The sequence below is a fragment of the Carcharodon carcharias genome, chromosome 9, assembly GCF_017639515.1.
Source record: "Carcharodon carcharias isolate sCarCar2 chromosome 9, sCarCar2.pri, whole genome shotgun sequence".
NCBI classification, from domain to species: domain Eukaryota; kingdom Metazoa; phylum Chordata; class Chondrichthyes; order Lamniformes; family Lamnidae; genus Carcharodon; species Carcharodon carcharias.
Window position 1 is genome coordinate 40,193,604 of NC_054475.1, and position 26,045 is coordinate 40,219,648.

Sequence of the window (26,045 nt, forward strand, 5' to 3'; positions counted from 1 at the left end):
CCCTTCCCTTCCCTAAATGGCATTAGTGAACCAGATGGGTTTTTACAACAATCGACAATGATTGATTCCCAGAGCATTATTCTGGGTTTCTGGATCACTAGTCTAGTGACAATACCACTATGCTGTCATCTCCCCCGAGCCTAGGGAATTGCTACTAAAAATGCACCCCCAAAAACCCTAATTTTACCTCACAGCACAGGTGTGACATGGGACAATTTCTCCCTCATTGAGTCTATTTTCTCCAGCTTATACTCATTATTGTATTTGTATGGATGAACTTTCACAGTCTCTGGATTTCTGAGATAACTGAGTGACATTCTTTTTCTGGTTTTTCCCTTGAGGAAATACACCCAAAGCAAGCTTGTAATTTTACTTCTGTTTACAGCCCCATTCTATTTCCACTGCCTTGTGATTCAGTTATTTATCTCAATGACTGTAATGGAACTAGTTTGGTAACAGAGTTAGGCGCAAGTTGTTGCATGGAGTTATGAAATGGTTGCATTAACAGAGACATAGCTCAATAAGGTCAGAAATGGGTCCTTAATATTCCTGGTTACCAAATATTTAGGAATAATAGAGAAGGAAAAGAAGAGGGGCATTGCAATATTGATTAAGGATGACGTTACAGTTCTAAATAGAGAAAATATACTCTTTGATTCTATGACTGAATCTGAGTAAAGGAACAGAGATGAATCTATTATATTACTCACAGGACTCTGGTTGTGGGAAATGAAATAGGTCAAGTGCAATGTGCTACAGTAGGAAGTCACCTTGCTAATATTGGATCACTGTTTCTTTTGATTTATGGGGTGCAACTCATTTGCAATGAATCCCCAATTGTGAATTATCTAATAAATCATTTGGTTCACATTAGAATTAATCATCAGGCAGGACTGAACACTTCAGATGGTAAATTCAAAAGATTTATTGACAATTAAAAGGTAGAAATGTAACAAATTAAAAAGATAGAAAACAGTTTCAATTAACACTAAAAGGAAAAAGCTTAACTTAACTAAACAGACTTCTCCCGGCTTCCTTGGTTGATCAGGCCAAAGGTGTGGAATGATGATATACCTCTGGTCTGTAGGACACTCAGTTTGTGGATAACGTGCTAACCAAATAGCTTCTGGAATCCTTCACTTTATACCCTCAACTCATATTTTCTTATCACAAATTAGCCTGTCAAACCATAATTGGTTAACTTAACTGTCTGCTGACTATAATTGGTTCCTAACACATGTGAGCACCTTCCCGTACAGTAATACAATGCCTTTTTTTTACCCTTCTGAATGTAACTGCTGTCATGAAAGTATGATGATTTTCATAATGTTTTTCTGGTTTATTGTAAAGTAGGTTTATGGGAATAAGTGTAGTTGGGTCTGTCTGTGTGTGATTTAATTACATTTGGAGTCAAGTAGACTGCAAGTTTAAATCATCAAAAGAAGCTAGGTAAAAACAAAAAAACTGTGGATGCTGGAAATCCAAAACAAAAACAGAATTACCTGGAAAAACTCAGCAGGTCTGGCAGCATCGGCGGAGAAGAAAAGGGTTGACGTTTCGAGTCCTCATGACCCTTCGATTAAACTTGAGTTCGAGTCCAAGAAAGAGTTGAAATATAAGCTGGTTTAAGGTGTGTTGGGGGGGGTAGAGAGAGAGAGAGAGAAGTGGAGGGGGTTGTTGTGGTTGTAGGGACAAACAAGCAGTGATGGAAGCAGATCATCAAAAGATGTCACCAACAACAGAACAAAAGAACACATAGGTGTTAAAGTTGGTGATATTATCTAAACGAATGTGCTAATTAAGAATGGATGGTAGGGCACTCAAGGTATAGCTCTAGTGGGGGTGGGGAGAGCATAAAAGATTTAAAAATATTTAAAAATAATGGAAATAGGTGGGAAAAGAAAAATCTATATAATTTATTGGAAAAAAAAACAAAAGGAAGGGGGAAACAGAAAGGGGGTGGGGATGGAGGAGGGAGCTCAAGACCTAAAGTTGTTGAATTCAATATTCAGTCTGGAAGGCTATAAAGTGCCTAGTCAGAAGATGAGGTGCTGTTCCTCCAGTTTGCGTTGGGCTTCACTGGAATAATGCAGCAAGCCAAGGACAGACATGTGGGCAAGAGAGCAGGGTGGAGTGTTAAAATGGCAAGCGACAGGGAGGTTTGGGTCATTCTTGCGGACAGACCGCAGGTGTTCTGCAAAGCGGTCGCCCAGTTTACGTTTGGTCTCTCCAATGTAGAGGAGACCACAATGGGAGCAACGAATGCAGTAGACTAAGTTGGGGGAAATGCAAGTGAAATGCTGCTTCACTTGAAAGGAGTGTTTGGGCCCTTGGACGGTGAGGAGAGAGGAAGTGAAGGGGCAGGTGTTGCATCTTTTGCGTGGGCATGGGGTGGTGCCATAGGAGGGGGTTGAGGAGAAGGGGGTGATGGAGGAGTGGACCAGGGTGTCCCGGAGGGAACGATCCCTACGGAATGCCGATAGGGGGAGTGAAGGGAAGATGTGTTTGGTGGTGACATCATGCTGGAGTTGGCGGAAATGGCGGAGGATGATAAGGCATGAGGGCGGATGCGTGGGAGATGGACCGGACACGGTTGAGGGCCCTGTCAACGACCGTGGGTGGAAAACCTCAGTTAAGGAAGAAGGAGGACATGTCGGAGGAACTGTTTTTGAAGGTAGCATCATCGGAACAGATGCGACGGAGGCGAAGGAACTGAGAGAATTGGATGGAGTCCTTACAGGAAGCGGGGTGTGAGGAGCTGTAGTCAAGGTAGCTGTGGGAGTCGGTAGGCTTGTAATGGATATTGGTGGATAGTCTATCACCAGAGATTGAGACAGCGAGATCAAGGAAGGGAAGGGAAGTGTCAGAGATGGACCACGTGAAAATGATGGAGGGGTGGAGATTGGAAGCAAAATTAATAAATTTTTCCAAGTCCCAACGAGAGCATGAAGCAGCACCGAAGTAATCATCGATGTACCGGAGAAAGAGTTGTGGAAGGGGGCCAGAGTAGGACTGGAACAAGGAATGTTCCACATACCCCATAAAGAGACAGGCATAGCTGGGGCCCATGCGGGTACCCATAGCCACACCTTTTATTTGGAGGAAGTGAGAGGAGTTGAAGGAGAAATTGTTCAGTGTGAGAACAAGTTCAGCCAGACGGAGGAGAGTAGTGGTGGATGGGGACTGTACGGACCTCTGTTCGAGGAAGAAGCTAAGGGTCCTCAGACCATCCTGGTGGGGGATGGAGGTGTAGAGGGATTGGACGTCCATGGTGAAGAGGAAGTGGTTGGGGCCAGGGAACTGGAAATTGTTGATGTGACGTAAGGTGTCAGAGGAATCACGGATGTAGGTGGGAAGGGACTGGACAAAGGGAGAGAGAAGGGAGTCAAGATAACGAGAAATGAGTTCTGTGGGGCAGGAGCAAATTGAGACGATCGGTCTACCGGGGCAGTTCTGTTTGTGGATTTTGGGTAGGAGATAGAAGCGGGCTATCACTATCACTGCTTGTTTGTCTCTACAACCACACCAACCCCCTCCACTTCTCTCTCTCTCTCTCTCTCTCTCTCTCTCTCTCCCCCCCCCCCCCCGCCCCCACCACCCCCCCCCACACACACACACACACACACACACACACCTTAAACCAGCTTATATTTCAACTCTTTCTTGGACTCGAACTCAAGTTCTGTCGAAGGGTCATGAGGACTCGAAACGTCAACTCTTTTCTTCTCCGCCGATGCTGCCAGAAAAGAAGCTAGGTGCTTGACATGCTAATGAGTAAACATGCATTCTGGCTTAGCATGTAAGGTGTGAAGAGAATTTGCATTTTTACATAAATGCAAGATTTTGGGGCTTAAAGCGATCTTAGCCTGTTACAACTAGCCACATAAGCAAATCTAAGGTTACTGGAAATAGTGGCAGCATGAAAGTTTTTATATTGTGAGGAAGTTACAGTTTCAAGGACATATGAAAAATAGAATTTACATATTAAAAATAGAGAAACATATATAAAGGAGAATGAAAACTCTGTATGTCAGAAGGCCATGTAAGATCTAACAGGAGTGAGTGAAATTGCCTGAATGAAGCCTCCAGCATTTGTGCGTAAGTCTGCTGTCTTACAACGCTGAAGATGTGGAAAAGCCATTTGGAATTCCACTGTCTGGGGTATTGTGTTAAGTTACTGAGTTTGTTTTAAATTTAAAATCTATTTTTGGACTGTTGCCTTAAAGGGAAAGTAACTGGGGGTCAGGTTAATTAGGAATTTTAGGAGTTATTATAATAGTGAGTAATTGTAGTCATATGTATGTGCTTGAACTCTTTTATATTTTGTTATAAATATTTTAATTTACTTTTTTAAAATCCCTAAATGTCTTGGTGGACTTATTACTTCTGAATACAGTGCACACATCTCGTAATAAATACAAATTGCAAAACCATTGTGATAGCATAACCAAGGGGAGGCGGTGACGTAGTGGTATTGTCGCTGACTAGTATTCCAGAAACTCAGGGCAATGCTGCTGGTTTCGAATCCCACTGTGGCAGATGGTGAAATTTGAATTCCATAAAAATCTGGAATTCAAAGTCTGACGATGACCATGACGCCATTGTTGATTGTCATAAAAGAAAACCCAACTGGTTCACTAATGTCCTTTAGGAAAGGAAACCTGTTATACTTACCTGGTCTGGCCTACACGTGACTCTAGACCCACAGTAATGTGGTTGACTTTTAAATGCCCTCTGAACAAGGGTAATTAGGGATGGGCAGTAGACAGTTAAGTTAACCAATTAGCAGTGATGCCCACATCCATGAACAAATTTTAAAAAAAGTTCCCCTTGTGTATTTGGTCTGCCTGGCACATCTCATCTGCCACATCATCACACTTCCCAAGGTCATGAAGCTTTTGAATTTAGCATGCCTTATCTTTGGCTTGAGAGCCATCATTTTACATCTAATAATATTCAGTTAATATATTTAAAATAAAAATCATGTGTTAATTATGTGTTATTATATAGCAAAACATAAAACATTACAGACTTCCTGTTACAGGTTATATTACCAGCCTTTACCAATACATCTATTGATTAATTACTTATATAATTTCTAGCTGCTTTTCAATCATGCAGTAACTGGTTAGTTTTAAAATGTCTCCTGGATTAATTCAAAATGGCTTCTGATCACGTAGGCTTAATGTATTAAATAACGCATTGAATGAGACTACAAAATGGTCAAGCCACTCTAAAATTATTGATTTTAAAACTACCAACATCACAGCATCATTTGGTTTTGAATAATAATGGAAAGAAACCAGGAAATAATGCTCAACTGAGGAAGTGTTACTTTCAGAGATTTGAGAAGGGACATGCCATTGGTGTGCTGGAAAATTCCAGCAAAAAGTAGTAAGGGAGTGATGCAGGGAATTCAGGGAAGTGATAGGAACTAGATATGTTCCTTTAAAGGAAAGCAAAGCTAATGTACCCTGAAATAATGAAAAATTGAATGGAAAAAAGAGGCTAATGGCAAATTCAAGAGAAAGATTCAGTTAATAACCTAGGGGGTTATGAAAAGTGCAGGAGGGAATTGAAAAAGTTAACATGGAAAGCGAAGAGAGGTTACAAACAAAGATTAACGGGCAACATTAAATTGAACCCTAAAAAGATTTGAAAGCATGTAGAGTGTAGGCGGTTTGCTAGGAGAAAATGTTGGCCTATTAAGGACTGAAAGAAAAACCTTTATATAAAGACAGAGGAGAAGGTAAAAGCATTAAGAGCACTTGGTATCTATCTCACAAAAGAAGCAGATAATGTGAAAGTTACCAGAAGAGAGAAATGGAAGCTATGGGTGAGTTAGTAATAGAGAAGACCTACAAAAAAAGATTAGCATTATTGAAATTTGGTAAGTCACCTGGTCCAGATGGAATGTATCCTAGGTTTCTGAAAGCAGCAAAGGTCTAATTGGTAGAGCCATTGGTCGCAATCTTTCAATCCTCATTTGATACAGGAGTAATACCAGAGGACTGGAGGGTTGATAATGTTATATCACTATTTAAGAAAGGGGAGAGGAATAAATAGGAAACCACAGACAAGTCAGCCTAACATTAGTGGTGGAGAAGTTACTAGAAAATCATCATCAGGGACAAAATAAACATCCATTTGGAAAAGCATGAGTTAATCAAGAAAGACAACATGGATTTGCAAAAGGCAAATTATATCTGAATAATGTGATTGAATTCTTTGATAAGGTAACAAAGAAGGTTGGTCGAGATGATGTAGTAATATGGAATTTTAGAAGGCATACAATAAAGTGTTACACAGGAGGTTTATTATGCAGCTTGAAGCCGATGGAGTTAAGAGGAAAGTAACAATATGGATTGGTTCAGGGAGCTGAGAGTGGTGATGGATGGCTGCTCTTTACACAGGGAGATGGATTGCAGGGGTTCATTACCCTTTCCAGTTTTTATAAATGACTAAGATTCAGGTGTAGGGAACAGCATTATAAAGTTTGCAGATGATACAAACCTTGACAACTAGTAAATAATGATGAGGATGGTTGCATAGTTTAGACTGACATAGGCAGGATGATAAATGGGCAGAAGCATGGAAGGAAGTTTGGAGAAGTGTGAAGTGTTGCATTGCGGGAAGGCTACTATGGAAAGGCAGTATATGGCACAATTTTGAAACATGTAGATGAGCGTAGAGCCTTAGGCCAGAATTTTCTTGTAGGCAATTTGGGGCGGGGCCCTCTCGCTGATGGGAAAATGACACGGGATGACGTCGGGAGGAACCCCCAACGTCATCCCAGTCCCTTTAAATTTTCAGGAAGGTGAGCAGACAGCTGATTTCGCTGTCTGCCCGCTAACCTGTCAGTAGCCAATTGAGGCCATTGACAGGGTAAGTAAGTAATTACAGGCCCTGCCCGTCCAACCTTAAGGCTGGTGGGCAGGCCAGGAGTCCCAGTGGGCTTCTGATAAAACATCCGCCAGTGGATGAGGTTTCATGTTCCTTTTTAAAAACTTTAATAAATGTCATGTGATATTTATTAATATGTCCCTGTCACATGAAGGGGACATGTTAATAATATTTTTAATTTTCTATTTTTTTAAGTTTTGTACACTGTCACTAATTTCCCTGAGACAGCACTTAGTCTCAGGGAGCAGTGCACTCTTTCACGCGCATGCGTGAAAGAGCGCACTTTGACAGCTGGGGGTTCCCCTCCCCACCCCGCACAGGAAACGCATAGCACTTCCTGTCGGGAAGGCCGCTGGCCTTAATTGGCCTGCCCACTCAAAATGGTGGCGGGCCCCGTTCCAGCGACGGGGGTGGGCTGTCCGCCCGCAAGTGGGGCCCGCATGCCCACCGAGGGCAAAATTCTGCCCTTAGTGTCAATAACTGTAAATCCTTAAAGGTGGCAGGAAATATTATGAAGTAGTTAGAATAGCACATGAGTTAGTTGGGTTTTTAAATAAGAGGATGAAGGATGTAAAAGCACAGAGAACATGCTTGGACTTTATAAAGCACTCAGTTGGAATACTTTGGACAATTCTGGCATCACACTTCAGGAAAGGTGTAAGGGGCTTAGAATGGGTACAGAGAAGGTTTACCAGAATATTAACAGGGATGAGCAACTTCAGCTCTGAGGAGAGTTAGAAAAGTTAATACTGTTCTTAGAACAGGGAATGTTAAGAGGTGACATATTAGAAGTTTTCAAAACAATGAGAGGTTTTGATAGATTAGGTAGGGAAAAACTATTCTGTCTGGTGAGTAGGTCAATAAAAAGATTACATTTAAAACCATTGGCAAAAAATCTAGAGGAGAGATGGGAATTTTTTTTTCTTATCAAGTTGTGGGGTCTGAAGCACTCTACCTGAAAAACCAGTGGAACTTGATCCCAATAATAATTTTAAAAGAGAGTTAGGCAGGTATATAAGATTGAGGAACTTATGGGGCTACAGGCAAAAAGCAGAGGTGCAGTACTTATCACAACAGTTCTTCCAAAGATTCAGCACAAGTATGACAGGCCAAATGACTTTCTCCTGTGTAATAAGTTTCGATGATTCTATGACTTCTAGTTTTGGGGGACATAATTAAATAATTAAATTTGAAGAATGCACTCGAGATGTTTTCTTGGTACAGTAACAAGAAAAAAACCATTGACTTTAGAGTTTTTCCAACAATTGGGATAGGAAGCAAAGACAAAGTTGTTATTGATTTAACCACAAAACAGAAAGCTGACTTAGAGTTTAAGGTCAAAAATTATGGCCAGGACTTTACACGCTAGGAGCAGCCGCGCGGCCGACCTGAACTCGCGTGAAATCGCACGAGAAAACATCAGGCATGCGTCCTGATGTAATTGCGCCGTCATGCCATATTACAGTCGATAGGCGTGCGTGGGAGTGGGAAGTACGCCTGCAGACTATTAAACGGACAATTAAGTCCATTAAAAAGGCAACTGTATGAAATTTTACATGGCCTGTGCAATTTAGCAGTCAGTGCGCAGACCGCATGGCCAGGCGGCTATCATGCTTTACATTGAAACTCAATCTAGGGTGGGATAAAAGTCAGCCAGAGCTGTGGCAACGTGAGTAGGCAGGAGTTTAGGTATGAGTTATAGGTGGTTTCTCACAATTCACTGTATTTCCTGTGTTTTCTGGAGAACTCTTCTGCTGACAGGCTTTCCCAGAGGCTCTCAGCTGAGTGTACCCTTCAGCGCATTACCCTGTGCCATCTGTATTCCAGCAAATGTGGATTGAATAATCTGCCAGACAGACCTCCTTTGAAGAGGGGGACTGGAAGGGAGAGGAGACCCGGTGTCCACAGGCAGCATCCCAGTGAACGACCTGTGGAAAGAGAGACACAGCCGCATGGGTTGCAGGGCCAGCAGGAAGTGAGAGGCGGAAGGGTCTGCAGTAGATGACATTATCCTGCAGCCAGAATCTACAGGCAGCACTCCAGCTACCTGGTCTTGTTGGAGGTCCAGTGCTGAAGGAGGCTCCGCCTCTCTAGGGACACAGTCACCTCCCTATACCAGATGATTGGCCCAGAGATCACTTCAAACTGTGTAGGTCGCCAACCCGATGCCAGTGGCTTTTGAGGTAACAGTGGCCCTGAACTTTCTCGCCTCTCGTTCCTTCCAAGCGTCCATGGGAGATGTATGTGATGTTTTCCAATCTGCTGCCACAGCTGTGTCAAGCTGGTCACTGACGCCCTGTTCAGATGGGTCAGTAACTTCATTTATTTCCAGACTGATGAAGCCAGCCATGCTGAGTGAGCCAGATGCTTCACTTCAATTACTGGCTTCCCTTGCATCCAGGGTGTCATAGATGCACTCACGTGGCCATAAAGGCACCAGCGGATGAGTCGAGTCCCTTTGTCAACAGAAAGGGCTTCCACTTCATCAACAGCCAGATTGTTTGGGACTACAGGACACTAATTTTGCAGGTTTGCGCCAGGTACCCGGGAAGCTTCTACGATGCATACATCCTGCAGCACTCCCAGTTGTCAAGGCTCTTCATCGCTCCAACTCAGTTGAATGGTTGGCTCCTAAGTAACAAAGGCTATCCCCTGAAAAGGTGGCTCATGAAGCCACTCACACCCAAGGACAGAAGCGGAGGGGGGGGTACAATAGAAATCACACCTCTACAAGGGCAGTAATTGAGAGGACCGTTAAGCCTGCTCAAGTTGAGATTCCACTGCCGGGACCGATCACGGGGAGCACATTCAGGCCATAATACATAATGGGCAGAATCATCCGTTCCCGTTGGCATCTGGCATCATGGCGGGCAGGTGTGGACAACATGGTGAGCAGGCCAACAATTGGTTTCTCGCCGCCATAAAACCAGTTTGCAATCGTCCACTCAGTGCGGGCCACCTTTCCCACTGCCGTACACCGGGAAGCTAATTTCAATACTTTAGCATCTCATTATAAGCCCTGCTCACCAGCAATTTACCGCCCATGTCAGCATGACTTCACAACGGCATGCTTCACAGCTGCCTTTAAAAGCTGTGCACCTGATGATCTGAACTTCGAGGGGAACTCGGAGGTGAGTGCACACAACCTTGCGCAGAGCTTGCAAGCATCACCCGTAGGACATCAAGGAAGAGGCGCCGCACATTTGTGGGGGGAACAGGCAAGTTGCTTTTTCCCGGCTGACTTTCAGTGCGGTGAGGGGGCAAGGGCTGCAGTATGGGTCAGACCAGAATGCTGGGGGGGCAGGGCAGCACAGACTGAAGGAAGCCCATGAGCACATCCTGGGAGTTTGGGGAGGTGGGTTAGGGGAGCAGCCATACACTTGGAAAAACTTGTCAAAAGTGAGCATTCTTCCAAAGCTGAGCCGTCCAGCCGCAACTCCATTCATATGCTTGGAGTTGGGCCTCTGAAGCTTTTCTGCCCACTCAAGCAATGCAAAATCATGAAAGTGACATTAAATGCTCCAGAACTTTTTACTCCTCAGGTGCAGACTGCAAATTAATGTGTGTTTTAGGAGCAGCAAAGCAATTGGCCAACTGGGCGAGTTGTACAATCCCCTTGCGAAAGCTGGCCATGGCGCAGTCACTGGTGGAGACGCTCACAGCCTCTTGCAATGTCTTTATTAAGGTTTGGACCAGTATCCATTATCGTTCAAACTAACAGTGCAGCCTTGCAGTGTGGGTTAGGAGAATGCTTGCGTCTGAGCTGAGAGCACAGTGTGCAGTCCAATGGTCGAAGTTGCTGCCAGTGGGTCACGTGAAGTGGGATGGAGGTGGGTGGGGATTCGGACTGTCAATGAGGCACTAGACTCTCCTGGAGTCACCTGGGTGGATGCCCAGGGTGTGCACCTGCTGACCTTCCTCCCTATGGGTGCCTGAAGGCCCCTGGCTGACTCCTTGGGGAGAAGCAGAAGCTGGAGTGAGACCAAGCCGCCCAACTCCCCTCTCACATTGACACTGTTGGAGGGCAACTATGGTGTCAGTGATGGAGTTCAGCCCCGTACAGCAGTGCAGGACTGATGCCTTGGACCAAGATCTCCATGGCGTTGCCATCCTACCAGTATTGACCTCATTGCATTGGCATGCCGGCGCTATCACCTCAGACTGAAGGCGGATGGACTCCTCCATTGTTGTGATGTAATCTGAGAAGTGCAACGGACATCCCTTCCTGATGTTCCCGAGTGCAGCTCCAACAACTGAGGTATGACCGATTCCAGAGGCTCCTCACCTGACTCGGATACAGCAGATTTCTGGTCCCCAGCAGTGCTCCAAGTTCCAGACACCTGAGAAGTCCCTGTCACCGTCTGCTGTGAATCAGACAGTGTGATGTGCTCACCAGATTGTGACCCCGAGTCTACTCTAGAACTATGTCCCACTGAGGTGTGCATCTGCGCTGGTGGAGGGTGTGGGTCAGCGCTGTGTTGGGTCTTCATTTAGGGTTTCATCAGATTCTTCTTCCACGGTGCTTTCGGGGCTTGAGGAACTGATGCGTGGAGCCCCCTCAGCTGCTCCCCAGATGTGCCTGCAAAAGCAAGGAGAGATAATTAGTGCATGACAGGGGACTGCGGAACAGGGGAACTGACTCACAGCATGGTTGTCTGATGGATGTTGCACTGCTGGACCCTCACTTGGTTGAGCACTGCCAACTTCATCTTCAGCACAGGAATGGTCCAGATGGTCTCTAGACAGCTGGTTGACTCTATTTTCTAAGTCTGTGAAGATCTTAATGTTGGGCATTCCTCCGCCAGTCTGCTACCTCTCCCTTTTGTTGTGTGCCAGCTTGTCCTGCAGGAATACAGATGGAGAGATTGTAAGCAGGATTCCTGCAAGGCCAGATGATAAAGATGCCTGGCATGTGTGGATGGTGAGTGGTCCCATTGACCGGATGAGGACACGATCCACAGGGCAGATGAAGAGAGTGTGAGTGGTGATGTCACTTGAACTGGCAATGAGTGAGATCTCTGTGGATGTGTGATGGGTTTGTTAGTTGAGAGTGGTGAGAAGAGTGACTTACCCTGGCGGAATGGAGGAGATCATTCATCCTCTTTCTGCACTGGGTGGCTGTCCTCTTTTGCAGGGCGTTGGCGCTGACCACTGCTGCCAACACCTTCTATGCTGAATTGGCAGCCTTGCCTGCTGGTCTTCACCCAGAGTGGGCTGGAGGACATTGCAGTGGGCCTACACAGTATCCAGTAGGCACCTGAGGGAAGCATCCATAAATTTGGGGGCAGCATGTTTTCCCTTTGGCAGCCATGACTTTCCAGTAGCTTTCTATGCCTTAGAGAGAGCCAGCTCTGTGCAAGGGCATCCTTTAAATATGGCACCAGGATTATTGAAGGCCTGAGGTAAAGGCGGAGCGAGTGAATCAGAGGCCACCCACCAGCTATTCGGCATGTTTCTGGTGTATGCATTATTAATGAGGTGGGACCCGCTATGAATGGGATGATACAGCGCGACAACCTGCCATTGCAGCCAGCAGGTAAAACAACTTTTTTTCACACCTACTGCCACTCTTAGTTCAAATCAGGGACGATTCCACCCAATGGCATCTTTAACCGGTGGTCATGTCAATGGCAGCGGCATTAGAGGCAGCCTGCTGACTGTGATGTCCTGTCAGTCCTGATGACCTTGGCGGATGTCCTCTGGCTGGTAGAGCCTGTGCAGGCACCACTTGGGAGGGAGCTTCCAGTGCCACGGCTAGGCACTGCTCAGTCGCTGCAGCCTCATCAGATGCCACGGGCATTGGCAGAGAGGCAGAGGAGCTGCTGCTTTTGTCTGGAGTGCCCTGGAAGAAGCCTGCAGATGCAACATGCAGCTCACCTGTTAGTGTGTGGTTGGCTTGAACCTCCCCACTCACCATTCATGGATGGGCAGCTAACAGAGTGACTAGGTGCCTTATCTATCTCTCACGCTGGCAATGATCTGCTGAGGTCACCACCAGTGTGTGGCCTTGCAGGTCCAAGTGCAGCCTCAGAAGCCCCTGAATCTGTTGCTGGAGCTGCCACTCCTTCAGACTTGCAATTCTCTCAATGGAGAGGGCTGTGCGCTCGGAGCTCCGGGTCAACGAAGTGCTCACACTTCTCACGGACTTCTCCAAGACAGACACCATGGCACACTCGGGGCTCTCCACTAGGACTTTCATGTGCATCCCGCTGGACGTCCAACATCTGCTGCCTGATGGATGACTCCAGAGGCTCATCATCTGCCTCAGACTCAGCATGGTGCTGGTCTCCAGACGACCTCCGAATGCCAGCACCCTATCTTCACCCGCTCCTCATGCAAGTGTGATGTGCCCTCACCACTGTGCACTACCACCTGATCTAACGCGCTATTGTCCATTGGCATGCCTGTGTCCGCACTAGTGCTTGGAATGAATAGATGATGTGACGTGGCTGCATCTGTCTATGGCTCCTCCTCGGTGTCAAGGGGAGGGGTCCTCAGGGTGTCTCAGGCATCATGAGGATGGTGCTTCTGAGGGAGGAACAGAATATGTCTGTTGATTACATTGTAACAAAGTGACTGTATATGCACGACGGTTGCTTGTCACAATGGACAACTACTTCACTGAGGCACTGTGATTGGACGAGCAATGGGGACTGTTGATTTGAACTTCTCGTTGGAGATGCCATGATCCTACATTTCTTAGACACTTCCCTAGATTCTCACTTGTCCACTTGGCTCTTACCTTCCTCTGAGACAGCTGCCTCTCCACGACTTGTGGGCCTTTCTCCACACTTGCATTCCATGTCCAGGGCGTCCATTTCAAACTTGGAAAGTTTCAGCAGGCGGGGCACCCGACCCCACTCATGAGGGCTCCAGTGCATTTTGGCTTCTCTTCTACTTTACAGGCAAAAGTGCATTCATTAGTGCACCCTCTATCTGCCAAACCATCCCAGCCTCATCTCCCTCCATTTTCCCCCACCCCACAGGAGAACCAGGTTAAGGTGTCCATCAGATTAGCAGACCTCACTCATCTATAGCCACAAGGCAAGCAGGCACATTGCCCAGCCTTGGCACGCACAGGGATATGTGCCATTTGGCACTCTGCATCTCACACCCCTGAGTGCCATGAAGAATAGCCACCCTCCGAGACATCTATATATACACAGTTCCATGCCAAGTTGGTACTCACCCTTGTGGAGCACAGACCACTGAAACTTTTCCGGCACTGGACCTTGCAGCGCACAACATCATGCCTATTCACCTGGGCAGCCACCTCCATCTGGCTTCCTTCGTCTGGTTGGGGGGCCTCCTGTTGCCATCCCCTGCATGAGGATGACACGCCAGGCACTCACGGTCTCCACGAGAGTGCGCAGGCATTCATCAGGGAACTGAAGGGAGAGCGCCCACCAGCATTGCCCTCCCGCCTAACGTGCGTAGCAGGTGCTGAGGTCATAACTCCTACCATTTCGAAAATCTTATACTCTCATTGACAGCACCCTGAGGCTCCTCATCAACTCCTGGCAGCCTTCAAGGAGTTTCCTGTGCTCTTTAAAAAGCCCCCTCTGTGTCGCCATTGGACCTGGCGCCTGCCACTCTCCCGCCCCTGCTAATAGTGTTGAGCCAATATCCAGGTGTATTTCATGCTGGCCAGCCAGTATAAAATCGCATCCGGGTTGTGATCGCAGATGGGAGCGGATAACAAATCTGCTTCTTGGCCCACGCACAATGTGCGTAAAATTCAGGCCCATGAATTCTCAATATTTTGTTCATTGTGGCATGCTTGTATTGAAAAAAACTCCTTTCCCATGAAAGAAAAAAAAAAGGAAGACTTCCATTCTTATCGGGGCTTTTCAAGGTCACTAAATGCCTCAGCACTTTGTAGCTAATGAATTACATTTGACGTGTAGTCATTGTGGTAATGTTGGAAACTTCAGTACTTCTGTGATATATATACTATTCCCAAACTCTCGCTTCTGCAGTGGAGCTTCTTGTTTGCAACTTGAACCACAGTAAAGGAAAGAGCTCTGTGGAGATAATTGTGTGACCTAAGTGGTTATTCTGCGATCCATTTTATTTTTCCTAATCTTGCTGGTAATTAACTGGTTTATTAACCTTACATCCCTTTGCTTTTGCCAATTTATTTTCTTGATCCTATTTTGTAATCCAATTTTGAGCCATTATATTTTGAATTGCATTAAAATTCAGAGATGTGCATGATAATGAATGATCAGCAATCAATTAATTCTGAACCTCTTCATCTAAAGTGGAAAAACCTTGTGATCTATCAGTTGTCTAGTTCCATTGCCTAGTTTCATGACTATGCTTTTGGCACAGTTTCACTTTCTAGCCTCCAATTATTTTTTTAAGATTTTCATAGCATGTGAAGAGTTCTCATACTAGGTAATAAAACTGGACAATTAAGCAATAAACTAGTCATTAGATTTTTTGGTGGTCTCCAGCAGCTCCACATAATGGTTCCATTATAACTGCAGAATAGGCTTATTTAGTAAAACACTAATGTAGTATACTTGTTCCGTGCCATCTATAAATGTTAATGAGAAATACCTTATTCAAGGCAAGATGTGGAGGCCTAGGTTCTGCTTTCTTTTTATTGCAGTTCACCCAAAATAGGCCGAAAGTGTGCAGAAGACTGCAGAATTCCAGGTGCAAATACATCCAATGTGAATGGAGTTCTGCGAACATTGCACTAGATGTTGGCCTCACCCACAAAACAAACCACGATCAAGATAGGGTTCATCACCATTGCATGTTTCTGACAATCGCAGCCCCATTTTCAGGCTTTCAAAGAGGGTGTTAAAATGGAGCTTTTTTTAGGCACAAGGACACTAATTGGCAAATTTAAAAGCTTTTGAATATAATATTTTTTGTAACTTACTAAGCAAGTGACTACTTACCACAATATAACCAGCAATTGGTTCTGTTAGTTTTTTTAAACAGTTTTTTCTCAGTTTTTTTTTAATTGGTAAAGCACATTGATATTTTTTTGTGATGAACTGATTTCTAGAAATTAAACTGCATCAAGTCAAGGAATCTCTTTTAAGGAGTAAGTGTATTCACATTCCACACTGCTCTGTCCTGATAATGTTCAAGTTTATTAAGTGAGTAGCTTGGGCGTAAAAATGAGGAATGGCTTAGCTTGATGCCCAACCATTGTTGAGTTAGCTGACCTCAGACAATCACAATACAGGTAGCTCCCATTTTAAGTCCATTCTCATAACACATTTTTTGGTTTTGCACAGCTTGTAAATTAGGGAACTTCCCCAAATAGTGCTGTTTTAGCAAGGCCCCTGCGCATGCACCAAGAACATGCTAGGTCAGTTTTTATAAACTTCACTCGCCACCTCTCCCCAACCCCCTCATTCCCTCCTACTTGCCACTTCCCTCTCCAGACCACCTCGCTGCCTCCCGCTGTGAGTGAGGACAAGGGGCAGCAAGGGTCAATGTGGGAGGGAATGAGAGGGACAGGAGAGGAAACTGGAGATCGGGAGTGAGCAAGGTGACAAGAAGGAAGTAGCAAGTGAGAGGGAGTGAATAGGTTAGGAAAAGGAAGGAGGCAAGCAGGAGAGAGCAGGCGTTGAGAGGGGGAAGCAGCAAGTGGAAGGCAAGTAGAAAAAATAGTAAGAGTAGTAAGTTGAAAGAGGATATTTGGGTTAGTCAAGTTCAAGACAACGTTTGAAATGTAAGAATTACAGGTCAGGAGCATAACCAACCTTTTATTACATGCTTTGTTATGGGAAAGGAATTTTTGTTCAGCACATTTTCATTGAGCACACTATTTTTTAGAAACACAAGGAGTGCTAAAAAGGGGGTTGCTGTGGCTTACTTCATTGTTCCTGGGATGAGTGGTAGGGGGACTGGGCTGTGAAATCATTCAGGATGGCTACTTTCAGTTCCAGTAGCTGAAAGTATCCATAATTACATATTGGACATTGGTGATTATAGGAGAAAAACCAAGTTCGTTTCAAGTTAATTACCTGTCTTCAAGTGAAGATAAAGTTGGCTTGCCTATGGTGCCCACCAGTGATAAAACATCCTACTGACAGTCATTAACAAGGCTAGTAAATAGTGCCCACTTGAGCAAGGTAACTGGCAGCAATTGGCTTACATGTAGTCACATCTCAGCAAGAATTTCAACTCTTCAGGAGAAAATTGGCATTAAATATATTCCACACCATGGGCCAGAGCACTTCTGAGTTGCATAATATATGCTCTCTGTGCTAAAAGATCTGCTCATACTCTGTGCTCCTAAGTATCCTGTTGTGTCATTGGCAGGAAGGGAGGTATACTGGCCACAAGAATACTATTATGATTCATGATGATTTTCCATAATCAGGATCATTTGCACTTTTTAAGAGAGCTTGTCTGAAATAATCTACCTTCGGGGAGAGTTGTTCCATCATAGTGTAACCAAAGACAGGGGATATTTGAAGAAAAAAACAGAAGAAAATCTGCATGGCAGATGTAATTGATCCAGCACTTTTACATTTAACCCTCCCTCCCTTCTGCCACCTATAGCAATGCTGGCTACTAGGGATGCAAAAACATTCCTTGAGCACTGTGTTGTTAAAACACAAATTGCATAAACTGTGCCAGGTGACACATTCCCATCATTTGCAAGTAACGTAATACAGTGCCCATATTTATAAAGAATTGGACGGATTTTATGGGGGAGTGCAGATGGAAGGGAGCGGTGGGGTGGGGGTGTTGATGGCAAGTTGCCAACATTTGGCATCATTACCTCTCTGAATCTGACCACAACTTCAGGATACTTAGAATGCGCAGATGAGCATGGAAATCCTGAAGTTGCGGCCTGTCACTCAGGATCTGTCAGGATTTGGAGCATTCAACCAGGCAAAGTATTGGAACTTAATTCCACAAATAGATTTAAGGGAGCAGGCCAGAAGCTGCAGTTGCAGTCTGTCACTCAGGGTTCTGATATAGGGTATACTGTGGACCTCCCAGAATTAGAAACCACAAATCAGTGAGTATTTCAACCTTCCCACTTGCCCATTGCTATTAGAAACCCCATAAAAAGTTACACCTTATTCAGTCAGGTGTAACTAACTGGGTTATTAATACTGATATGATTAGTAAAATTTGATGAACAACAAAATTTGCCCTGAAAAATGTAATTTTATATTTGTGAAGTGCTGCTAAATGATTAATATGTGGAAATTATAAACTAGATTTTTTTTTAAAGTTTTTTTTCCAGTTTATTTTAGCTTCTGCCTTCACCTCATATGTACTCCCTCCCTAACACTCCTTGGACTGAAACTGTACAAGAAGGTGGTTCACCACCATCTTCTCAAGGCCAATTATGAATGGGCAAGAAATGCTAGCCTTCCCAGAGATGTTTTTTTAAAAAATATATTATTTCACACAATGTGGCGTCGCTGGCAAAGCCAGCATTTGGTGACCATCTCTAATTGCCCTTGAGAAGGTGGTAATGAGTCTTCTTGAACTGCTGCAGTCCGTGTGGCATAGGTACACTCGCAGTGCTGTTAGGGAGGGAATTCCAGGATTTTGACCCAGCAACATTGAAGGAGCGGCGATATATTTCCAAGTCAGGATGGTGTGTGGCTTGCAGGTATTGGTGTTCCCATACATCCGCCACCCTTGTCCTTCTAGGTGGTAGAGGTCTTGAGTTTGCAAGATGCTGTTGAAATAGGCTTGACAAGTTGCTGCAGTGCATCTTATAGATGGTACACACTGCTGCCAATGTGCATTGGTGGTGGAGGGGGTGAATGTTTAACATGGTGGAGGCGATGTCAATCAAGCGGCCTGCTTTGTCCAGGGTGGTGTCAAGCTTCTTCGGTGCACCTCATCCAGGCAAGTGGAGAATAATCCATTACACTCCTGACTTGTGTCCTGTGAATGGTGAATAGGATTGGGGGAGTCAGGAGATGAGTTACTCTCTGTAGAATTCCCAGCCTCTGACCTACTCTTGTAGCCACAGTATTTATATGGCTAGTCCAGTTCAACGTTTGGTCAATGGTAACCTGCAGGATGTTGATGGGGGATTCAGCAATAGTAACGCTATTGAATGTCAAAGGGAGATGGTTAGGTTCTCGCTTGTTGGAGATGGTCATTGCCTGGCTCTTGGGAGGTGCAAATGTTACTTACCACTTATCAGTCCAAGCCTGACTGTTGTCCAGGTCTTGCTGCATATGGACACAGACTGTTTCAGTATCTGAGGAGTCACAAATGTTTTTATAATCTATTTCCTATATTAATAAAACCAAGGATTCAATGGGCAGGATCTTCCCACTTACCGACGCGTAAAATGATGCGGGATGACATCGGGTGGAATTCCTGATGTCACCCCGCGTCATTTCTATTTTCAGGTCGATGGGGGCGCAGCTGAGTCAGCTGCGCACCTGCCGACCTGTCAACAGCCTATTGAGGCCATTCAGAAACTAATTAAAATCATTAATGGACCTGCCCGTCCAACCTTAAGGTTGGCTGGCAGGCCAGGAGCCCTGGCAGGCTTCAGAAAAAGCATGAAACCCCATCCATGGGCAGGATAAGGTTACATGAGAGTTTCATGAGGGTATTTAAAATTTTAATAAAGGTTTCAGTTAAAGTTATGGACATGTCCCAACACATGTGACAGTGTCACATGAGGGAACATGTTAGGGAAATTTTTCTATCACTTTTATTGCAAATTTTAATTCGGAGCTGATCTCCCTGAGGCAGCACTTAGCCTCGGAGATCAGTGTGCTCTTCTGCGCCCATGCGCAAAAGAGTGCACTCCCGGCTGAGGGAACCCCCCTCCCCAACTTGCACAGGGAGCGCACAGCGCTTCCGGCAGACGTCACACTGGGCGGGCCACGGGCCTTAATTGGCTCGCCCGCGCCTGCTCCCATGCTTCTCCTCCAACTGGGGGAGAATTTTTCCCAATATGTTTTTTAATAGCCTTGTCCTGCCATCTTCAAAGTTTTGTTTACGTATAACCCCAGGTGTCTCTGTTCCTGCACTTCCTTTAAAAGTGATTGAACTTGTTTTACAAAAATGAAAGAAATGCATAAAATGAACCAATTGAAAGTAACATTGTATTAGAAAATGTTAAAAAAATTAAATTAGGGCTCAATTTTGGTTTATATTATATATAATTATAATTACTATATACAACAAAATGGATACCCAAGTTAAACAGAACATTCAGCAAAATGTGTCAACATCTTACCGGATTATACTTTCCTCTTAGGACTACATTACAAAGGTTGATCCAGTTTCTTGTCTTGGATTGAGCACAGACGCCATCTACAGCTACAGTGTCGATCATGTAAAACGAATATTTGGAACTGATGCACCAGACATGCTGCCCTATAGATATATAGGAAAAGAATCCACAAGCTTCGCTGTAACTTTGAAAGGTCAGTGAATAGAAAAATAATAGTCTCTCCAAACACTTAGCCTTAGCTTCTCCATTTTTGTTTTAAGAAATGCTTGCTGTTAATTACCGAACAATTCAAGATGGTTGACATACTACCTTGGTTTTTGGAATCATAGAAAATATATGTTATAGTGCGTGAGTTGTGTTCGAGCAGATATATCGAGGAGGCTCTTTGTTTATGTTGCGAGTCAAGTAGTAATGCCTAACCAGATAAAAAAAGAGCAGCCCTGATCCCATATGCACAAATTAGACATGGCATGACCACACAACATTTCAATTTAATGAATGAGAAGCTTTAAACCAGTGAAACAAAAAAAATATGCTCGGTACTTGACTTTAGACTTTACTCAACTTTCAGTCTTACACAGTGTCTATCCTTGGGTGCAGTCTATTGGAGAATGTAACACATCCATGTAACTTAGTCTGGGCAATTGGTTTACCAATGCACTTTTCCTGAAATCTGCAGATCAAACAGTGGCCAACTTTGATACAACCCATAGACAGTAATAGCCAATTTTAACAAGTCCCAGCTCCAGTTGAAGTGGGTGCTCTTACTCTTAAAGGAGTGTAAAATAGTGCAGGTTGTAAAAAGAGCATTTCTGGCATCCTCACTAGACTGGTTAGATTAACGTAGGGCATTAATGAAATAAACCTATGTGATATCAAACCTCCAAACCACCTATAATTTGGATTTGAAAATCACTTGCTTTCTACTGATTGGGTGTCAGGGGCTTGAAGTCTAATGATGGCTATTTATTGTTTCTTGTACCTATATATCTGGAATTTCTAGATAACCACTACAGTGGACACTATTGGACATTCTTTTGAAAAGAAGAAACACAACTCCTTACATGTCTTGTACTATGAGTGTAATTCTTATACCTGTAAATCCACAAAGGATAGCAAGCTGTGACTGAAGATGGATAGTGTAGAAATGGACAAATTTTAAAAAGAAACCAATATACAAGTCATGCAGAGCGGTTGGTGTTCGTGTGATGTAACATTGTAAGGGGATGTCATGAGTGATGCAAAATACGTGATTGAAATTTGGAAAATTGGATGCCACATTATTGCTCATTTTTGTTAAAATCTTCTGCTGCTGTTTAGAATAGTTGTTCTTTGTCTAAAAACAACTCTTCACAGGAGAGGATGGGTATGACCATATCAGAGAAAGGTTCAGCAGAACTGCTGCTACCCAAGGAGATAGTTGTAGTGACAATGCCATAATTATTTGGGCATGTCCGAGATTTGCTTCAGGAGGAAAGACAGTTTTGCAACAGTGCAGCCTCTTGCAGTCAGGTATTGAAATCTTGACCAAGCCTCAATGGTAAGATTTCTTGAACTAGCACATCAACTTCCCCACCATAGACATTGGCCTGGGTTTTCCTGTCAGGTTGAAGCATTGACATTCTGCAGCTTGCAGCGGGAACTTTCTCCTCTTGATGCAGAGAAGGGCTTAGCATCAGGAGAAACAGGGCGGTTGTCCAGTCTGGCACATTGCTGGTAAAGCCATGCCCCCTGGTGGATGCCACGAGCTGAAGACACATTCCTTAAGCTCAGTCGTCTGCTCAATGTCACAAGACATTTTTATTGCTGAGAAGAGAAATATGTTGCTGAAGCTTTTTGTCTTGCACTTATCAGGACAAATGCAAGAATGCCAAATTGCAAACGATCAGAACAATTTATACTACAGGAGAAGAGGACACTGGTTGGCATGTCAACTCTGTTTTGGATTTTGCAAGCACATGTTGGTTGAACATGGTCGGTACTCTGGCAATTATGAGCAACTGAAGGAACGTGCTGTTTGATTCGATTAGCCAATTGCCTTAAACAAAATGTCTTCCATTAGATGTGATTCCACAATTAGGCAACAATTGATCAATCCTGAGTACACCAATAGCTACACTAACAACCACTTTAACATAATCAGTCAAGCTCATAATGTAGCTCATTTACATTTGCTAGAAGTGACAGGCATTCTTACCTCTGCAAACAAAAGCAATATATTCAAACCTTGCAACTATTTTAGATTACTAGGGAGCTTGGAGAGCCTATAATTCCCTGTTGCTTTCTCTATGGCAACACCTCAGACAATCAGATTTGACTTGGCAACCAATCAGCAACCTCATTTGTAGTCTAAATTGTTGCGATTGTTTGAAATTCGGCATTCTTGCATTTGTCCAGATGAGCAGAAGATGAAAAAACCTCAGCAACATGCCTCTATTTTCAGAAATGTTTATTATAATTTTAAATATTTTAAAATATTACACTTTAAAAACTTTTAGAAACATTTAACACTTTTATAACAGTTTTAAAATTCTCCTGGAATCTGTTCCTCGATTATTACTGCCCCCTCTCGCCCCTGGCTCCTCTGCACCGGCTTCCCTGTTTTCCAAGGTCCTCATCCCCACTTTCCCGGCTCCCTACTCCAACTTCCCCAACTCCTTTCCCCTGCCATGTGGCTTCCCCAGCTCCTCTTTTATCCCCCACCCCCTTCTCCATTCTGCTGGCTCCTCCATCCCACCCCCACTCTTTCAGCTCCTCAGTCCTGCTAAATTGAGAGTGTTAAGGAGACACATGAAGGGAAGTCAAAGGTGTGTGGAAAGAGGAATTGGGGGTGCCTTGTAATTATGAAGAACATTTTTATTGGCAATTATAATAATTTATAACTTCGAAGCCTTCGTCTACCCTGCCTGACAGATTTACTTTCACTCATTCTGCTGACTTAATGCCTGTTCTTATGAGCCCTAATTTGTTGTATGCAAAAGTTTGTGCAAGTTGCAGACAAATAAGCAAAACTCTCAAATTAATGACCCCTGCTGCTTTAAGAATAGGAACAGTAAGAGCATCAGTGCACTGTAACCTCTGGATTTCAAAGTAAGTCAGGTTACTGTAAGTTGCAGTCCCATGGTGTTCCTCAATAGCGGAAAACTTCTCAGTGTTAGCCACTAATGATAAAGAAAAATCCGGGCCAATGTGTTGACATGCTCAACCATCTCTTCCTACACAGTCTACACCTCTCTGTTCAAAGGACAGTGACCTTCCCAATCCAGAGAATACAACGTTCCTCTGCTTTACCTCTCCGGGCTTCATCTCAGTGGCTCTGCCCTAAAAAGGGAGCATTACACCTTCCTCTCTAGGCCCTTGGAATTTCCTGGAATGTGCTCAAAAATCCTGCAAAAAGCAATTGGTGAACTTCACCACTGTAGTTTGTGCATGCACCCCTCTAAGGCACAACCTCTGACCTTCTATACAGTTGCCACTTGTGGTTCTTCCACCACAAGCAGGAGGCTCTCCCATGATACAAGATACATATGTGCACTTCCAACTCTGCTGCTGCTACGCTGTAGGAGGTAGAACATAATTTGTTTTTTTATTTAAGCCATGTGCTGCAAGTTTTGGAACCTGGTTGTATCAGCCTTGTAATATTATTAAGAAAATCTGTAATAGGTAAGTGCAAGACAAACATAACTTTTACTATGAAGCTTGTGGTACGAAAGTACACAGGTCTGTTAGATACAAGACACTGTGTTGCTAAAAGGTATAGCCTGATTTACAATTTTACTTCCATAAAATGCTTTCTTTGCACGTTGTACAATGTTGGAAATAAGCAACTTAATTGGAGAATTAACTGAACTGATTTCCTTTCAGGACTGAAAGAGAAAAGTGTGGACAGTTTGGTTTTTGAAACCCTGATTCCCAAACCAATGATGCAGCATTACATCAGTCTTCTGCTCAAACATCGAAGGCTTATTTTGTCAGGGCCCAGTGGGACTGGCAAGTCCTATCTGTCTATTCGCTTGGCTGAATACTTGGTTCAGAGATCAGGACGAGAGGTCACTGATGAAATCATTGTAACATTTAATATGGATACACACTCATGCAAGGTAATTTTTAAAAGGTTTAGCGTGCCGAATCTCCTTTGCAGTGTGTGTTCTTTTTTTACAAGCTGCGAGAAGTGAAGGGGCTTGAAATTTTAAATTAGTACCTCACAACTACGCAGAATGTTTTTCTTTGTATGCTCTGAATTACTACTTGTCTATGTCTGTGACATAAACAAGGCTCCATTATGCCTCAGACAGAAAGATTTCTGTATTTTATCTTTTTTTTAGATGGTGTTTTTATTAAACAAGATAATGTAATTTAAAGACTGACTCAAGTCAGCTGTATTTTCAAAAGAGGTATTTTAAGCCAAATACACAATGCACAGTGTATGAGAAACAAGAACTCCAGAAACTCAAATCCTGTTCTGCCAAAAAGACGAAGCAGGACTTCCTGATCACCGGCTGATTACACCCATGACCCCCAATGGAATTCCCAGGGTCAGGCTTTGTTCAATAAAATTGGTACATGCCCTAGGCGGTATCAGCCTGCAAATTGGGTGGAGTGGACATTGCGGTATCTGCCAGTTGTTGGGACATAATGCCAACTGGTCTGGCTAAAGAAGTACAGACCGATTAGTGATTTGCCATTTCTAGGAGGGTGCTTTCCTTGGGGCAGCCGTTTATCAGCTGATTCACTGCTAGGATGCCAGCCCAACTCCTCTGACATTACTTCCAAAGAGGAGAGTGATACAAAAATATAATTGCCCCCAGGTAACAATGAGACTTCAAAAACAAGGCAAAGATCCAGAGTAAAAAGGCTTAACCCCTGCCAGCCACACTTAAAGAACACTTTTCATCTTGAATGTGAAAAATGTTGTGTGAGAGTTGAAAAGTTTTACTGGGGACTTTAGTTTTCTACTTTACACTTACCTCATACAGTGGAGTTGGCTGAAAGGGGCTCCAAGGAATTTTTGCCATATAATGATTCCTTAGAGAATGAATTCAATAAGTATTGAAAGGAACTGCTGAACATTTAGGACTCCATCTTGTTTTGAAATAATTTATATATTGAGTACCTCAAGTAATATACTGTTTTGGCCTCTTGTGTGTTTCTGCTTCTGTGTAATTATCTTGTAAATAAATCAGCTTAGCTTGTGAGTTATGGTCTGACAGAATGTGGTCAGAGAATAGTCTCTGGTGTATAATACTGTGAAAAAGGTAATTGTTAATATTGTGGCATGGTACACAGTTCACATGATGCATTCTATCTAAATCACGTCACTCAGTGCATAGGAGACATGGAGCTGTGTATGGAAACTGCTTTTTTACTGTATGAGTTAAAGGGGTTGGAAGGCAGCCCAAATTGTAAGTGATTGTTAACTCCATAGTGCAGTTTGCAGATGGAATAATCAAACTTAATTACACCCAAACTTTCATTTGTGCAGAAAATAGTCTGAGGCTCTTTTCTCTAGGCAACCTAACATGTGTCTTTAGAAGTATGAAAGGGTTTGACCACGTAGATGTGGAGAAGATGCTTACAGGGGAGACCAAAATCAGAGGCCATAAATATACAGTATATAAGTGTGCACTCAATATATCAACATATCTAAAAAGAGTAGAATTTGAACCTTGCTATCACAAGGATAATTAAGATGAATAGCATTGATGCATTTAAGGGAAAGTTAGGTAAGCAGATAAGGGAGAAAGATAGAGTTGGACAAGAAAGGAGAAGAGGCTCATGCGGAACATAGTGTATAGATGAGTTGGGCTGAATGGCCAGTTTGGTGCTGTAAATTCTATTATAATTCTTTGTAAAGTGGAGCAGAAAGACTTTATCATTGCAGAGAGTTAAAATTATCCCATGTGAATATTATTGTAAAAATGTTTGATGCTTGACCATT

General features: G+C 43.7%; 1 protein-coding gene across 5 annotated transcripts in view; it reads left to right on the plus strand.

The window, feature by feature from the left end:
• LOC121282181 (neuron navigator 1-like) overlaps positions 1-26,045 on the plus strand; it is a 589,054-nt gene that overhangs the window by 538,067 nt on the left and 24,942 nt on the right. For all 5 annotated transcript variants that reach the window (XM_041195735.1, XM_041195734.1, XM_041195736.1 and 2 more), the window contains 2 exons: positions 20,132-20,300; positions 23,972-24,207. In XM_041195735.1, coding sequence (XP_041051669.1) covers positions 20,132-20,300; positions 23,972-24,207 — 405 coding nt within the window. The remainder of the gene's footprint in view (positions 1-20,131; positions 20,301-23,971; positions 24,208-26,045) is intronic.